Source organism: Tachyglossus aculeatus, chromosome 6 (genome assembly GCF_015852505.1).
Source record: "Tachyglossus aculeatus isolate mTacAcu1 chromosome 6, mTacAcu1.pri, whole genome shotgun sequence".
Classification (NCBI taxonomy): domain Eukaryota; kingdom Metazoa; phylum Chordata; class Mammalia; order Monotremata; family Tachyglossidae; genus Tachyglossus; species Tachyglossus aculeatus.
In genome coordinates, this window is record NC_052071.1 from 49,312,409 (window position 1) to 49,330,452 (window position 18,044).

Here is an 18,044-nt window from a genome sequence, read left to right on the forward strand (position 1 = left end):
CTTGTACTTCCCAAGCGCTTAGTACAGTGCTCTGCACACAGTAAGCACTCAATAAATACGATTGATTGATTGATTGATCAGCAGGTGGATTCCCCCAAACCGAAACTTCGGTGCTTTAAGCCTCTCTCAAGTTGGGGGCCAAATGCCACCCTGTTTTCCTCATTCTCCTCCCCTTCCTCCTTCTCCTTTTCCTCCTCATTCCATTCCTTCTCCTCTTTCCCTTCCTCTTCCACCTCTCTTCTTCCTCCCCGTCTCCTTCCTCTTCTTCTCTTTCTTCCCCCTTGCCTCCTCTTCCTCCCACTCCTCTTCTTCCTCCTCCATCTTCCTCCTCGCTTCTCCTTCTCCTTCCTCCTCCTCCCCACTCCTGCCTCCTGCAGTTGTCACTTGTCACACAATGGAAAAACAGCCGCTTTATTTATTAGGCAACTTGAAAAAGAAGAAAGACAAGCAAAGCGGGTGCTCTTCCTTTGCCGCCCTCCCCCTCTCCTTCCCTCGGGCACTCCTTGGCCCTGTGTCCCCCGCCCACACCACACATCTATTTTAGAAGTTGACTCTTGGCTTTGGATCATTTGGCTGGAGCTGCACTCAAGTAGTTAATGGATCTCATTTTGAGGTCCCAGGGGGCCTGTTCTCTCTGCTCAGCATCTCTGGAGCCCAGGGACTGTTCTCATGTACAGCTTTGGGCAGGGCAGCCGGGGCAAGGACTGCTAGGACCAGCGCCAGGCCCCTGGCCGCGGCCTCCTCCTGAGAGATGGCGATCGTCCACCGGTCATGACCGTGCTTGTGATCTGAAAACAGAAGCCCAGGCTGGATAGTACGAGGATTTAATCTCATTTCACTGCACGGGATACCCTCCACAAACCCAGCCTGGCTGCTCCCCTCTGGGCCTCAAAACTGGACTTTTTAAGGGGAGGTCAGTCAGTCATATTTATTGAGTGCTTACTGTGAACAGAACACTGTACTAAGCTCTTGGGAGAGTACAGTAAATCAATGTAACAGACACATTCTCTGCCCACAGTGAGTTTACAATCTAAAGGGGGAGACATACATTAATACAAATTTGACACCTGTCCACATGTTTTGTTTTGTTGTCTGTCTCCCTCTTCTAGACTGTGAGCCCGTTGTTGCAGAGGGACCGTCTCTATATGTTGCCTACTTGTACTTCCCAAGCGCTTAGTACAGTGCTCTGCACACAGTAAGCACTCAATAAATACGATTGAATGTATGATTCATTCATTGTTGAGACAGACAACAAAACAAAACATGTAGACAGGTGTCAAAATCGTCAGAACAAATAGAATTATAGCTATATGCACATCATTAACAAAATAAATAGAATAGTAAATATGTACAAGTAAAATAAATAGAGTAATAAATCTGTACAAATATCTATAAGTGCTGTGGTGAGGGGAAGGAGGTAGGGTGAGGGGGATGGGGAGGAGGAGAGGAAAAAGAGGGCTCAGTCTGGGAAGGCCTCTTGGAGGAGGTGAGCTCTCAGTAGGGCCTTGAAGGGAGAAAGAGAGCTAGCTTGCCAGATGTGTGGAGGGAGGGCATTCCAGGCCAGGGGAAAGGAAGGGTAGGAAGGAGATAGGGTGATAACTAGAAGGAGCAGTGGGGTCAAGAGAGGGTTTTTTTTAGGATGGGGGAGACATGGGCATGTTTGAAGTCAGAGGGGAAGGAACCAGTAGAGAGTGAGCAGTTGAAGATGGAAGTTAAGGAGGGGAGGAGGGAAGGGGTGAGAGTTTTCATAAAATGAGAGGGAATGGGGTCTGAAGCACAGGTGGATGGGGTGGCACTTGAGAGTAGGGAGGAGATCTCATCTGAAGATACTGCTGGGAAGGATGGGAGAGTAGTGGAGAGGTTTGAGAGCCGTGGAGGGATGCAGAGCGGGGAGGGTTGACTTTGGGGAGCTCAGACCTGATGGTGTAAATTTCACTAATGAAGTAGGAGGCCAGATCGTTGGGGGTGAGGGATGGAGGAGGGGGAGGAACAGGGGGCTGAGGAGGGAGTTAAATGTACAGAACAGCTGATGGGGATGATGCACATGGGTGTCAATAAGGGAGGAAAAATAGTTTTGCCGGGAAGAGGAGAGGGCAGAGTTAAGGCAGGAAAGGATAAATTTAAAGTGAACAAGGTTGGCTTGGTGTTTGTTAAGCACTCACTATCTGCCAAGGACTGTTCTAAGTATTGGGGCAGATACAAGTAAATCAGGTTGGACACAGTCTATGTCCTACACAGTGCTCACAGTCTAAGTAGGAGGGAGAACAGGTATAGAATCTCCATTTTACAGTTGAGGAAACTGAGGCACAGATAAGGTCACACAGCTGGCAAGGGGCAGAACCTGGATTAGAACCCAGGTCCTTTGGCTCCTAGGCCTCTGTTTTATCCACTGAGCCATGGTGCTTCCGGTAGCTCCTACATTCCTTGAGGGCAGGGTCTGCTAACTCTCTTGTACTCTCCCAAGTGCTTAATACAGTGCTCGGCAGACAGTAAGTGATCGATAAATACCATGGATTGAATGATGGATGGGACCCCAAATATGGATGGTCCCTCTCCCCCAGTGGGCTTTCATCTTGGCTTATACAAATAAAATGGTGCTGCAGCCACCCCAAAATGATTTCTCTGTCACTCCCGTTTTCTCCATTCCTTTTGTACTGCTTTGTCTGCTTCCTTGTGGGATCTTCTTCTTTCAGCCTAGTCTCCACTGCCCCGGGGCTTGTCATCCTGAACAGATATTGTGGGTTATGCTGTTAGTGGCATACGTGACATGCCTTTGGTACTTACAATACCAGCCCAGGTAGTGTAACTGCAGCTGTCAAATAGTCAGTTCTTCATGTTTATTACTTTTCTTTCTTTCCCTCTTAAACTTGTCATTAGTCACCTAGTGAGTTCCGGAGTTCATTCTGGAGCCAGTCTCCAGATGAGCACGGAAATGGAAAAGATTTAGTTCCCTCCCATTCACAGAAACAGCATGGGTCCTGGCATCAGAAAATCCGGGTTTTAATCCTGGCTTCCCACTGGTCGGCTGTTTGACCTTGGGCAAGTCACTCAACTTCTCTTTATTGCTGTATTGTACTTTCCAGCTCTTAGTAGAGGGCTCTGCACCCAGTAAGTGCTCAGTAAATACGATTGATTGATTGAATAAATGAATGAATGAATAAGTGAACTTCTCTGTATCTCAGTTTCCTCTCCTATAAAATGGGGATAGGCTACCTATTCTCTTTCCCTCCTAGGCTATGATCTCCAGGTGGACAGGGATTTTGTCAAATCAGCTTATATTGAGTTTACCCCAGGCTTGGCACAAAGTAAGTGCTTAACAAATCAATCAAACAGTGGTATTTATTGAGAACTTACTGTGTGCAGAGCACTACACTAGGTTCTTGGAAGAGTACCACAGAGTTGGTAGACACCTTTCCTGATCACCAGGAAATTACTACTAGGATTTATGGGGAATCTATTGTTCAGTAGTAGGTGCTTGGGTGGGTACAGTATAGTGGACATGATCCCTGCCCGCAAGGAGGTTACCGTCTAGCAGAAGCAGGAGCATGTCCTTGGGAGAGTCAGGAGAGTTGAGTAGAAGACTGCCTGCCAGGTAGCATTTTTTAGTGAATACATATATGGCAGTGATCAGCTCAGCTGAAATTTGGTTTACACACCCAAGAGAAAAATGGGGAATCAGTATTGCCTAGTGGAAAGAGCACAGGCCTAGAAGTCAGAGGGCCTGTATTCTAATCTCAACTGTGCCACTTCCTTGCTGTGTGACCTTGGACAAGTCACTTAACTTCTCTGTGCCTCAGTTTCCTCAACTGTAAAATGGGGTGTGAGCCCACTGTTGTGTAGGGACTGTCTCTATATGTTGCCAATTTGTACTTCCCAAGCACTTAGTACAGTGCTCTGCACATAGTAAGCGCTCAATAAATACGATTGATGATGATTCAATACCTGTTCTCCCTCCTCCTTAGACTGTGAGTCCCTTGTGGGACAGGGGCTGTGTCTGACCCGATTAACTTTTATCTACCACAGTGCCAGAACAGGGCAGGGATTGTCTCTCTTTATTGCTGAATTGTACTTTCCAAGCGCTTAGTACAGTGCTGTTCACACAGTGAGCGCTCAGTCAATACGACTGAACACATGAACAATGCTTGACACATAGTGTGCAAATAATACCATTAAAAAAAAAGCAAAAAACCCAGTTAGGCCGTCAATCTGAAATGGCAGGGCGATTTATTCATTCAATCATATTTATTGAATGCTTACTGTGTGCAGAGCACTGTACTAAGCACTTGGGAAGAACAAGTTGGCAACATATAGAGACGGTCCCTATCCAACAACGGGCTCACGGTCTAGAAAAGGAGAGTAGGTGAGCATTTGGGTGTCACTGACCCTGGCAGTAGCACAAAACATATGGCAAAACCTTCTCAGCCCCCCTGCTGTATTTTATACATTTCTTTCTGGAAGACCTCCAAGTGCATTGCAATTCTCCTCTGAATGGGTCCCTCCTCCGTGTGTACGTGTGGTATGCACCGGTATGCTGTAATTTGGACTATTTACATGAACATCCAGTTATTTGGGCAGCCTTTTTCTCCTCCTGTGTTGGTACCCCTTCCTGCTTTCTTCTTGTTCTTCCTCCTGCTCTCGCTATTTGAGTATCGTTTTTGTCTCTCTAGCCCCTTAGATGGTAAACTCCTTGAGGGCAGGGAATATGTATTTTGGTTCTGTTGTACACTCCTAAGACCTAAGTTTGGGTGCCTAGCACTCAGTAGGCACTCAATAAATACCACTATTTATGAGCCTCGTGGGGGACAGAGACAGGATCTGATTAGCTTCTGTCTACACCCGCGCTAGGTACAGTGCTTGCCGTGTATGAAGCACATAACAAATACCACAATTATTAAGTGGATATCAGTCCATCAGTGGTATTTATTGAGCACTTACTATGTGGTGAGCACTGAGCTAAGCGCCTTGGGAAAGTACACTACAACAGAGTTGGTAGACACGTACCGTATCCTCAGCTAGCTTTTGTTGGTATTAATGTCTGTCTCTTCCTCTAGACTATAAGTTCTTTTTTGGGCAGGGAACCTGTGTGTTAATTCTGTTGTATTGTGCTCTCCCAGGTGCTTAATAATAATAATAATAATGGTATTTGTTAAGCACTTACTATGTGCCAAGCACTGTTCTAAGCGCTGGGGTAGATACAAGGTCTCAGGTTGTCCCACATGGGGCTCACAGTCTTAATCCCCATTTTACAGATGAGGCAACTGAGGCCCAGAGAAGTGACTTGCCCAAAGTCACACAGCTGACAAGCGGTAGAGTCGGGATTAGAACCCATGACCTCTGGCTCCCGAGCCCGTGCTCTTTCCACTGAGCCACGCTGCTTACACAGTGCTCTGCACATACTAACTGGTCAATAAATACCATTGATTGATTGATTAATAGATCTTACAGCCTGTGGGGGGAGGGAGACATCAATATAAATAAATTACAGATATGTACGTAAATGCTGTGGGGCTGAGGGTGGGGTGAATATCAAGTACTTAAAGGGTACAGCTCCAAGTGCATAGATTATTCAGGAGGGACAGAGAGCTGGGAAAAGAGGGTTTATTAGGGAAAGACTGATACGTGTTATGTGTGTGTAGGGTACGTTTTATATACGTGATCGTGTGTGTAAAAATTCCCACTTGCTTGGGTGAGGAACTGCATCCAGTTCTACAAGGGCAACAGCTTCCTAAAACAGCAGGAAGAATAGTTAGCAGGGGCGTGGAGGAGGCTCCATACCTTTTACAGAATGATCCCCGGGGATCTCCCAAATCAATTTATTACTCAGCGGGATTTACTGAGAGCCAGCTGTGGTCAGAGCTGTGAACTAAGCGCTTGGGCTAGAAAACAAATCCAAGCCAACCAGCTGTGAAGAGGACAGGTGAGAAGACCTTTCCCCCACATCCGATGGAAAACTCAACCCCTTTCCCAGCTTTCCTCATCTCCTGCCTCCCCTCCAGCCCCGGCTTCCAATCTGCTGTGCCAGTCCCATCACCTTATTTTTTTTTATTTTAATGGTATTTGTTAAGCGCTTACTCTGTGTGAGGCACTGTAGTAAACACTGAGGAAGCTACAACTTAATCAGGTTGCACACAGACCCTGACACCAACTAGGGCTCACAGTCTCAATCCCTCCTTTCTGGATGAGGTCACCGAGGCCCAGAGAAATGAAGCGACCTACCCAAGGCCGCACAGCAGACGACAGTGGCGGATCCGGGATGAGAATCCCAGATCCTCTGACTCCCAGCCTCGGGCTGGAACCACTAGGCCACGCTGCTTCCGAGCATCACCTTCCTCGGAAACAGCACGGCCGAGAGAATTCTTCAACCAAGGGAGTTGTGTGACACGTTTTAATGACATTTTAATTATATTGTGATCTGGCTCAGTGGAAAGAGCATGGGCTTGGGAGTCAGAGGTCATGGGTTCAAATCCCAGCTCTGCCAATTGTCAGCTGTGAGACCTTGGGCAAGCCACTTAACATCTCTGTGCCTCAGTTCCCTCATCTGTAAAATGGGGATGAAGACTGTGAGCCCCACGTGGGACAACCTCATCACCTTTTATCCTCCCCAGCGCTTAGAACAGTGCTTTGCACATAGTAAGCGCTTAACAAATGCCATCATCATCATTATTATTATTTTTGATGGTACTTGTTTTGTCATCTGCCTCCCACTTCTAGACTGTGAGCCCATTGGTGGGTAGGGATTGTCTCTGTTGCCGATAAGAGCTTAACAACTGCCATCATCATCATTATTATTATTTTTGATGGTGCTCGTTTTGTTGTCTGTCTCCCCCTTCTAGACTGCGAGCCCGTTAGTGGGTAGGGATTGTCTCTGTTGCCGAATTGTACTTTCCAAGTGCTTAGTCCAGTGCTCTGCACACAGTGAGCGCTCAATAAAGTAAGACCTGAATAGAAGCAGCGTGGCTCAGTGGAGAGAATTGTACTTTCCAAGCGCTTAGTCCAGTGCTCTGCACACAGTGAGCGCTCAATAAAGTAAGACCTGAATAGAAGCAGCATGGCTCAGTGGAAAGAGCCTGGGCTTTGGAGTCAGAGGTCATGGGTTTGAATCCCAGCTCCGCCACACGTCTGCTGTGTGACTTTGGGCAAGTCACTTAACTTCTCTGAGCCTCAGTGACCTCATCTGTAAAATGAGGCTTAAGACTGTGCGCCCCATGTGGGACAACCTGATCACCTTGTATCCCCCCCAGCGCTTAGAACAGTGCTTTGCGCATAGTAAGCGCTTAACCAATGCCATCATTATTAGACTGTGAGCCCACTGTTGGGTAGGGACTGTCTCTATATGTTACCAACTTGTACTTCCCAAGCGCTTAGTCCAGTGCTCAGGGCACAGTAAGCGCTCAATAAATACGTTTGATTGATTGATTATTATATATGTATATAGACTGTGAGCCCTCTGTTGGGTAGGGGCCGTCTCTATATGTTGCCAACTTGTGCTTCCCAAGCGCTTAGTCCAGTGCTCTGCACACAATAAGCGCTCAATAAATACGATTGAATGAATGAATGAATGAATGAATGAATGAATGAATAAAGGCGACTGATTGAATGAATGAACGAATGATTGCCGTGTTTTAGGGAGCAGAGCCGAGGGAGGACGGGAAGTACCCGCGGACGGCCGCTAGATGGCGCCCTTGCGTCTCTTAAGGCGCCGCCGCCGCTTCCCCCGGGAGCCGAAGAAATGCAGGCGGGGCCACACTGCACGTAGAAGACAACTTTTTCTTTTTTGGTGTTGTTTCTTAAATGCATTACGCCTTTATTCGATCAAATAATATATTCTGGATCAAGAAGGTGCCCGCGGTTACCCGTTCGGTCGATTGGGATGTAAAAAACAAAACAAAAAAACCCCAACCCCCCAATCCCCAAAACCCGGGAGGGCGAAAGGCACTTTTTAGTCTAAGAGGGGCAGCAGAAGGGGGAGACGGGCTAATTCTTTGGCAACGGTCACTCTGGGCGGATTTCAAAAACAAACAGATCCAGCCCCACGGCTGCTTTGCCGTTTGCCGCCCCCGGTGGGTGGCCCGGGACGGGTGGGCTGAAGGGGGGCAGGGAAAGCACCTTGCCAAATAATAATAATACTGGCATTTATTAAGCGCTTAACTATGTGCAAAGCACTGTTCTAAGAGCCGGGGAGGTAACAAGGTAATCAGATTGTCCCACGGGGGCTCACAGTCTTAATCCCCATTTTACAGATGAGGTAACTGGGGCACAGAGAAGTTAAAGTCACACAGCCGACCGTTGGTGGAGTCGGAATTTGAACCCATGACCTCTGATTCCAAAGCCCGGGCTCTTTCCACTGAGCCACGCTGCTTCTCCTCCCAGGCGCAGAACGTGTCTCGGCGATGCCGTCGCCCAGGTGATACCATTTTACCCGAATTGAATTCTATTTATCTTTTAAAAGACGGCAGACTATAGACATTCTATTAGGCCTCCCTGAGGTAAGAGATCTGATGCCTCCTTATGTGGTTGGGTGTATCTTTTTATATTTTTTTTTAATGCCACTGTGATGTTGTTAATTTTACCTGAGTAATTCTTCCATTTCTGGTTACCTGGGGGATTGTTAATGGCCGAGACTCTATTCAGACGTTTTTCTCCAGCTCAATCAAATCTCGGAGGCGCCAGTTTACTTTTATTGATCAGTGGGTTCCTGACAGGCTTTGCCACAAGGAAGCAGCATCATCCTTTCTTAACTCGAAGGGGGAAAAGATCGCCTTCAAGTTTACAGCTAAAAGCCTCTAAGCATAGCATGCAAACATTTTAGTAGGCTGCTAATTGTTCTGTTTAAATAGTCCAAGCGATATTTCAGGGAGCCGCCAAATGCACAAATAACATCCTGGGACGAAGGGCAGAAAACCTTTCTAAAATACCTTTTTTTTGATCTTTTTAATTACGCTAAATGTACTTTATTCCCACCCACTCATATCAAAGGTAAATAACTCTGATAAATAAAATGGAGCTTTTCTTTTTTCTTTTTTTCCCCCCAAAGGCCTGAGGTGCTGCTGACAATATTGCCATTCTGCCTGTGGAGTTTTTCCACATCAGGGAGGCAGTAAGCCCTTAAAAAAAAAGCATAACCCCACCCCATCGCCCAAATGCCCCGAATTAAATTTTCTTCCCCAGATAGGCCATTGGACGAGTCTTCATTTCCTCCTTTATGTCCCTGGACAGAGAAGCTTCCTTCATCCGGCCGCTTCAGACCCAACTGGATGGTTTAAATGGGTGTCGTTTACTCTCCACTCTCTCCTCTTTGTGCCTGTCCTGTGGGCAGGGTACTCGATACGGCTGGATCTCGGCCCCGTGAGAGCCTATTTTCCCGTAGGCGAGCTGTCGTTCATCCCCAAAATTAAAAACCAGGAAACTGGGCCCTTTCGAGTGAATCCAAACCAGCCAAGAAGGTAGATGAGTTGGGCCGTAGGAGCGGTTGACAGTTTAAAGTCCAGTGTGCATCCATTTCATTTTGCTCTGCTCTGTCACCGTGAACAGAGAAGCCACCCAGCAGTCTCCTTGCCAGCGATCAGTCGTATTTATTGAGCGCTTACTGTGTGCAGAGCACTGTACTAAGCGCTTGGGAGAGTACGACACAAGCCTTTAGCAGGCACGTACCCTGCCCACAACGAGCTTACAGCCTGGAGGCGAGAGACAGATGTTAATATACAGAAATAAATTACGGAGATGTACTTAAGCGCCGTGGGGCTTGGGGGAAGGTTGGTTGAGAAGCAGCATGGCTCAAAGGAAAAGAGCACGGGCTTTGGAGTCAGAGGTCATGGGTTCAAATCCCGGCTCCGCCAATTATCAGCTGTGTGACTTTGGGCAAGTCACTTCACTTCTCTGGGCCTCAGTGACCTCATCTGTAACATGGGGATTAAGACTGTGAGCCTCCCGTGTGACAACTTGATCACCTTGTAACCTCCCCAGAGCTTAGAACAGTGCTTTGCGCATAACAATCGCTTAATAAATGTCATTATTATTATTATTAAAGGGAGCAAATGTGGACGACGCAGAAGGGGGTGGGAAAAGAGGAAATGAAGGCTTAGTTGGGGAAGTCCTCTTGGAGGAGATGTGTCTTCAGTAACGCTTTGCAGATGGGGGGCGTAGATGGGACTTTGTCCGTTTGGCGGAGGGTTGCGGGTGATTATCAATTTGCTCACCTAATCAATCAATCAATCGTACTTATTGAGCGCTTACTGTGTGCAGAGCACTGTACTAAGCGCTTGGGAAGTACAGGTTGGCAACATAACCTGGCAACACCTAGCCTGCCCGCAAATCCACGTTTTGCAGCCTGGGCCTCCCCCACTCTGAGCTGTGCCCTTTTGTTGTTCTGACAACCGGGAAAGCGTTTCCCTTGGCTGGAGGCTCTTCCAGGTTTCCGTGTTAATGATTTAAACAGACAGTGTACTCCTTTGGAAAAGACTCTACCGGGGGGAAGCTCTTACCACCAGGGATGAAACTTGTGTGCCAACAGAAAAGGAAGGCCCTCCTTCTCCGCCTCCTCCCCCTTCTCCCCCCAACGGACCGGGCATCCCGACCGATCTGATCTGGGGCTTGGGCATTTCCGAGGACCTTCTCCCACCGCTAAAATGGGAGATGATGGGGCATCCCCTTCTCCAGTGTCCGCCCCCCGCGGGCTCCATCTCTTTGGCAAGCAAGTTATTCAGCGGAGCCGTCGCTATTGACAGCACCAGTGACCTTAATTAAGAGCCCCAGTGGGGAGCGAGGCGCTGCCCCCCTCCATCCCTCTTTTCCTGCGTGCCAGGCGAGCTGATGTCATGCCTTCCACATTCCAGCGCCGCCGACTGAATGAAATCTCCTTCGGAGCTTGGCAGCACCATCCTCTGACCCCAACCCCCGTTTCTAGCCCCCTCTCCCCGCCTGGCATCCATCCATTCCTTCGTGCATGCAATCGTCTTTACTGAGAGCCGACTGCGTGCAGAGCACTGGAGTAAGCGCTCGGAAAGTACAATCCGGCCACAGAGAGAGAGAATCCCTCCCCAACCGCGGGCTCACAGGCCAGAAGGGGGAGACGGACGACAGAACGAGTAGACAGGCGTCAGTAGCATCAAAATAGATAAATAGAATTATAGACGTATACGCATCACTGATAAAATGAATAGGATAATAAATATGCACCAATCTGGGGCTGTGGGGCGGGGGAGGGGGTAGAGCAGAGGGAGGGGCAGCAGAGGAAAAGGGGGGCTTTATTTCGGCCCCCTCTCTGTCTTCGCCATCCTCGGCACCGACTTTAGGGAGGGAGTGTGTGGGTCTCTATGTGTGTGGTTTCTGTGTGTGGTGTGTGTGTGTGTGTGTGTGTGTGTGTGTGTGTTGGGGGGGGGGCGTTACTGCTGTGCCTTTACATTTCAGCGGGAACGGCTAAAAAAAAAAAAATGGCCCGACTGCTACGTCCCCCAGCTGCTCCATCGCGCCACCAAATTAGGCTTTATTAGGCAATGAAGACGAGTGACTAGGAGGGCACAGAGCTAACTGCCAAGCTCAGCGCCTGGTCCGAGCGCATCCGGCGCCACCATCTTCCGTGATAATAATAATAATAATAATAATAATAATAATAATAATAATAATCATGGCATTTATTAAGCGCTTACTATGTGAAAAGTAACCCTCCGACCCAGGCGCTCCGGAGAAAACAGCCTCCTGCCCACAGACAGACAGACACACAGGCAGGCAGACAGAGACAAGAAGGTGATGGATGAAGAAGAAGGGCAGCTCACCGCCAGCCCGCGCCCCTCTCTCCCCTCATTCATTCATCGAATGATATTTATTGATATTTAAATATATTAATGCTATTCACTGAGCGCCGACTGTGTGCAGAGCACTCCCGCAGCCCACTTCTCCCGCAAACCCGGGCTCATTCATTCATTCATTCCCTCGTACGTCTCGAGCGCTGACTGTGTGCAGAGCACAGGACTAAGCGCTCTCCCCCCACGGGGAGAGGCAAAACCGTGCTGCCCAACGTGGCTCGGTGGAAAGAGCACGACCTTTGGCGTCATTCATTCATTCATTCAATCGTATTTATTGAGCGCTTGCTGTGTGCAGTCAGTCAACGGTTCGAATCCCGGCTCCGCCACTTGTCAGCTGTGTGATTTTGGGCGAGTCACTCCCCCGCCCTCCCCTTTTAGAGTGTGAGCCCACTGTTGGGTAGGGACTGTCTCTATATGTTGCCAACTTGGACTTCCCAAGCGCTTAGTACAGTGCTCTGCACACAGTAAGCGCTCAATATGATTGATTCTCTGGGCCTCATCTGTAAAATGGGGGTGTGGGCCCCCCGTGGGACAACCTGATCACCTGGTGAACTCCCCGGCGCTTAGAACAGTGCTTTGCACATAGTAAGCGCTTAATAAAATGCCATTATGATGATGATGATGATTAATCCGCGTGTCTCACTGGAGGGAGCGGGAACCCCGACCGGGCTACCAGTTGGCAGGGTGGGAAGTTTGGTCGGGCTGGGGCGCCGGCCACTCCCCTTTCGGGTGCTAGCCACACCTCTCCCGGAGCTAGCCACCCCTTTTTTCTGGTGGTGGCCCCCGCCCCCCGGTCCCCGATTGGCTGGCGCCCGGCGTAGCTCGGATGGGGAGCCTCCCTCTCTCCGGGCTCCGCGGACACTAGTTTGCGGCACCGGGAGCGACAGCATCTTGGGCGGCTCCAGGCCCGGCTCCGGCCCCGACTGCATCCCCCGGCCCCGCGGAGAGCAGAGCCCAGAGGAGCCGGCCGCGGGCCCCGCTCCCGCACCATGCACGGCACCGCCGGGGCGGGATCTGCCACCGCCCCAGCCCCCCCGGCCAGCCGCCAACCGCTCCGCCCCGGGATTTCGGACGCCGGGATTTTTTTGAGAACTTAAAGAAAGCGCCCCTTCGCCCGCCCCCGCGGGAGAGAGCGCTCCCCCGAGCGCCCCGAGGCCGCCCGCGCCGCGCCCTGTGCCCGGGGGCGAGCCCGGCATCACCAGGATTGGGGGAGTCTAACTTTCCCCGCAACAGACCCCTGCTCGACCGGATGGCTGCGAGCTGAGGATGAGCTGAACAAACGGACAAAAAAAAAAAAAGGGATTTATCCGTCAGCCCTGGGCGATCCGCTTCGCATCTCCGCCCCCAGCCAGAGGTGGAAGGGCGGTCCTCACCTGCCGGGTCTCCGTCTCGCCCAGATTCCCCCCTCCTCCGCCTCCCTGCTACTTTCCCCATCCCTCCTCGCCTTTCCTCCCGGAGATCGGAAGGACTGGGACTTTGATTTCTCCGGGAGAATCCCCAGGGCAGCCGCCCCTCTGCTCCTCCTTTCCCTGGCCGCTCCCTCCCGGCTGGCCAACTTGGGGGTGGTCGCTCAGCGTGGGGTTTTTCCGAAGGCGAGATCCTCCCGTGAGCCCCGACTTTCCCCGGGCTAACGGTCCCCCGACCGTTGATGGAAGCGAAACGGTCCGCAGCCCGAGGAGGAGGATCAATCTCCCGCTCCCCGGGCCCGCCCCCGTTTTAGCTCAGGCTTGGGGCGAAGCCCCCCCCTCCAGCCCTTCGCCCCGACCTCCGCTTCACCCTTTGATTTTTTTTTTTTTCCCCTGGCTCCAGATTTTCCCGGTACGATCAGGCTCACTGGGGAGCGGGTGGGAGCCAAAGGCGAGGACGCCTTGAAAGTGTGCCTGGTCTCTGCAGTGAGCCGGGCGCCTTGAAAGTGTGCCTGGTCTCTGCAGTGAGCCGGGCGCCTTCTGGCTGGGGGGCCAGGGGGAGACTTTTGCGCAGGCCAGGGGCCAATCCGTCTCACTCGCCCACTTTGCGGATGCGCCCGTTCTCCTCCTAACAAGTGGCCCTCCGACCCGGCCGGACCTGGCCCGGGGCAGAGGCCCCCGCCGGCCCCGCGCTCCCCTCCCCGATTGTTCGGCTTCTGCTCGATGCCAACTTCAAGGAAGGTGACAGCGCCCGGCCGGGGAGGAGGGGAGCGGCGGAGCCGTCTCCGTCTCCCTTCCCTCCCGCATCCCGGCGTTTTCTAAAGCCGGGTCTTTCTGCCGGCCCTTGCAAGATAAGGTCCGGCTTCTCCTCCCTCGCCTGTCCCTTCCCTCTCGTTCATCGATTCATTCCTTCCGTCGTATCGACTGAGCGCTTGCTGTGTGCAGAGCACTGGACTAAGGGCTTGGGAAGTGCATCCCTCTCCTCCCACCCCGAGGAAAAGGGAGCCTAAAGGGGACCACCCTCCCTCCCCACAGGGAACCTAAAGGGGGGGGACCACCCTCCCTCCCCACAGGGAGCCTAAAGGGGACCACCCTTCCTCCCCACAGGTACCCTAAGGGGGACCACCCTCCCTCCCCCCAGGGAACCTAAAGGGGGGGGGACCACCCTCCCTCCCCACAGGGAGCCTAAAGGGGACCACCCTCCCTCCCCACAGGGAGCCTAAAGGGGACCACCCTTCCTCCCCACAGGTACCCTAAGGGGGACCACCCTTCCTCCCCACAGGTACCCTAAGGGGGACCACCCTTCCTCCCCACAGGGAGCCTATAGGGGAGTACCCTTCCTCCCCACTCCAGGGACCCGAAAGGGGACCTCCCTCCCTTCCTCCCCATACAGGGCCCCTAAAGGGGACCACCCTTCCTCCCCACTCCAGGGACCCGAAAGGGGACCTCCCTCCCTCCCTTCCTCCCCCCTCCAGGGATCCGAAAGGGGACCTCCCTCCCTCCCTCTCTCCCCTATTACAGACACCCTAGAGGGGACCCCCCTCCATCCCTCCCTCCCTCTCTCCCTCCCTCCCTCACTCCCCTATTACAGACACCCTAGAGGGGACCCCCCTCCATCCCTCCCTCCCTCCCTCCCTCCCTCCCTCACTCCCCTATTGCAGACACCCTAGAGGGGACCCCCCTCCATCCCTCCCTCCCTCCCTCTCTCCCCTATTACAGACACCCTAGAGGGGACCCCCCTCCATCCCTCCCTCCCTCTCTCCCTCCCTCCCTCTCTCCCCTATTACAGACACCCCAGAGGGGACCCCCCTCCCTCCCTCCCTCCCTCCCTCCCTCCCTCTCTCCCCTATTACAGACACCCTAGAGGGGACCCCCCTCCATCCATCATCACCATCACCATGCCCCCCGGCGCCGCGAGCCGTAAGGAGAGCCGGTCGAGGGGAGGGGGAGCGGGGCCGGGGCGGCGGGGCGGGGGGGCGGCGGGTCGGGCGTGGCTCCCCCTGACCTGCCTGCTGGCGTCCTGGCTGTGTCCGGGGTCGCGGGGCCTGGTGACCCTGCAGTACGCGGTGGACGAGGAGCAGCGGGCGGGGACGGTGATCGGCGACGTGGGCCAGGACGCGCGGGCGGCGGGGTTCGCGCCGGCGGGGCCGGGGTTCCGCGTGGTGTCCAACTCGGCCCCGCACCTGGTGGAGCTGAGCCCGGGGTCGGGCCTGCTGGTGACCAAGCAGCGGATCGACCGGGACGAGCTGTGCGGGCCGAGCCCGCGGTGCGTCATCGCGCTGGAGGTGATGTCGGGCTCGCTGGAGATCTGCGCGGTGCAGGTGGAGGTGCGGGACCTGAACGACCACGCGCCCAGCTTCCCGGCCGACCCGCTGGAGCTGGAGATCTCGGAGGCGGCCAGCCCGGGGACGCGGCTGCCGCTGGACAGCGCCCACGACCCGGACGCGGGCCCGTTCGGGGTGCAGGCGTACGAGCTGAGCCCCCGGGACCTGTTCGGGCTGGAGGTGCGCACCCGCGGCGACGGGACGCGCTTCGCCGAGCTGGTGGTGGAGAAGCCGCTGGACCGGGAGGCGCAGGCCCGCCACACCTACCGGCTGACGGCGCTGGACGGCGGGGACCCGCCGCGGCGGGGCACGGCGGCGCTGACCATCCGGCTGACCGACTCGAACGACAACCACCCGGCCTTCGCGCAGCCGGCCTACAGCGTCAGCCTGCCGGAGGACGCGCCGGCCCGCACGCCGGTGATCCGGCTGAACGCCTCGGACCCGGACGAGGGCACCAACGGCGAGGTGGTCTACTCGTTCGGCGGCTACGCGGGCGAGCGGGCCCGCGGCCTGTTCCGCATCGACGCGCGCAGCGGGCTGGTGACGGTGGGCGGCCCGCTGGACTACGAGGAGGCCCGCGCCTTCGAGCTGGACGTGCAGGCCAAGGACCGCGGGCCCAACGCCGTGCCGGCGCACTGCAAGGTGACCGTGCACCTGCTGGACGTCAACGACAACGCGCCCGTCATCACCCTGCTGTCGGTGCACGGCGACCTGGTGGAGGTGAGCGAGGCGGCGCCGCCGGGCTACGTGATCGCCCTGGTGCGGGCGTCCGACCGCGACGCCGGCGCCAACGGCCGCGTCCGCTGCCGCCTGCTCGGGGCCGTGCCCTTCCGCCTGCAGGACTACGAGAGCTTCTCCACCGTGCTGGTGGACGGCCGGCTGGACCGCGAGCGGCGCGACCGCTACAACCTCACCCTGCAGGCCCGCGACGGCGGCTCGCCCGCCCTGCAGGCCGCCCGCTCCTTCGCCGTCCGCGTCACCGACGAGAACGACAACGCGCCCCGCTTCTCCGAGCCCCGCTACCGCGTGGCCGTGCCCGAGAACAACACGCCCGGGGCCTTCCTGCTGGCCGTCACCGCCCGGGACCCGGACCTGGGCCCCAACGGCACGGTGGCCTACCAGATCGCCCCGTCGCAGGTGCGGGACATGCCCGTCTTCACCTACGTCAGCATCAACCCGGGCTCCGGCCACGTCTACGCCCTGCGCTCCTTCAACCACGAGCAGACCCGGGCCTTCGAGTTCCGCGTCCTGGCCCGCGACGGCGGCAGCCCGCCGCTGCAGGCCAACGCCACCGTCCGCGTCGTCGTGCTCGACGCCAACGACAACGCGCCCGTCATCACCGCCCCGCCGCTCGTCAACGGCACGGCCGAGGTCTCCGTGCCCCGCCGCGCCGGCCCGGGCCACCTGGTCACCGTCGTCCGCGCCGACGACGACGACGACGGCGACAACGGCCGCCTGGCCTACGAGGCCGCCCCGGACGCCGGCGCCGACCGCGCCTTCTTCCGCGTCGACCCCGACAGCGGCGAGGTCCGCACCGCCCGCGACCTGGACGGCGCCGCCAAGACCGCCTTCGAGCTGCTCGTCGTCGCCCGCGACCACGGCGACCCCGCCGCCCTCTCCGCCTCCGCCCTCATCCTCGTCTACCTCGCCCCGCCGGGGCCCGACGCCCGCGAGGCCCTGGCCTCCGTCAACCTCTCCCTCATCTTCATCGTCGCCCTGGGCTCCATCGCCGCCATCCTCTTCGTCACCATGATCTTGGTGGCCGTCAAGTGCAAGCGCGACAACAAGGAGATCCGCACCTACAACTGCAGGTAGGCCCCGTAAACCCTCGCCGGACGCCCCGACCGACCGACCTGCCGACCCACCCACCCCCTCGCCGCACGACCCGAACGACCGACCCACCGACCCAGCCGCCGCCTTAGCCCCTCTCGAGCCTCCTCTCTAGCCAGCCCCCCCTTAGCCTCCTCTTGAGTCTTCTTAGTCTCCTCCTCAGTCTCCTCTTTAGCCCCCTTAGCCTCCTCCTTGCTCCCCTTGGCCTCCTCCTTGGCCCCCTTGCCCTCATCTTTAGCCCCTCAGCGCCCTCTTTAGCCTCCTCTTTAGTCTCCTTAGCCCCCTTGGCCTCCTCTTTAGCCTCCTTAGCCCCTTTGGCCTCCTCTTTAGCCCCTCAGCACCCTCTTTAGCCTCCTCTTTACTCTCCTTAGTCTCCTCCTTAACCTCCTCTTTAGCTTCCTTAGCCTCCTCTTTATCCCCTTAGCGCCCTCCTTAGCCTCCTCTTTAGCCCCTTAGCGCCCTCCTTAGCCTCTTCCTTGGCCCTCTTAGTCTCCTCTTTAGTCTCCTTAACCTCCTCTTTAGCTTCCTTAGCCTCCTCTTTAGCCTCTTAGCGCCCTCCTTAGCCTCCTCTTTAGCCCCCTTAGCCACCTCCTTGGCCCCCTTAGTCTCCTCTTTAGTCTCCTTAGTCTCCTCCTTAACCTCCTCTTTAGCTTCCTTAGCCTCCTCTTTAGCCCCTTAGCTCC

The 18,044-nt window shown here is 54.8% G+C and overlaps 1 protein-coding gene across 1 annotated transcript in view; it reads left to right on the forward strand.

Moving 5' to 3' along the window:
• The first annotated feature begins 13,050 nt into the window (after positions 1–13,050).
• The window catches only part of PCDH19 (protocadherin 19), a 142,695-nt gene continuing 137,701 nt past the window's right edge, over positions 13,051–18,044 (forward strand). The window contains exons 1-5 of the mRNA XM_038747789.1: positions 13,051–13,056; positions 13,199–13,406; positions 13,611–13,693; positions 13,844–13,948; positions 15,181–17,342. Coding sequence (XP_038603717.1) covers positions 13,051–13,056; positions 13,199–13,406; positions 13,611–13,693; positions 13,844–13,948; positions 15,181–17,342 — 2,564 coding nt within the window. The remainder of the gene's footprint in view (positions 13,057–13,198; positions 13,407–13,610; positions 13,694–13,843; positions 13,949–15,180; positions 17,343–18,044) is intronic.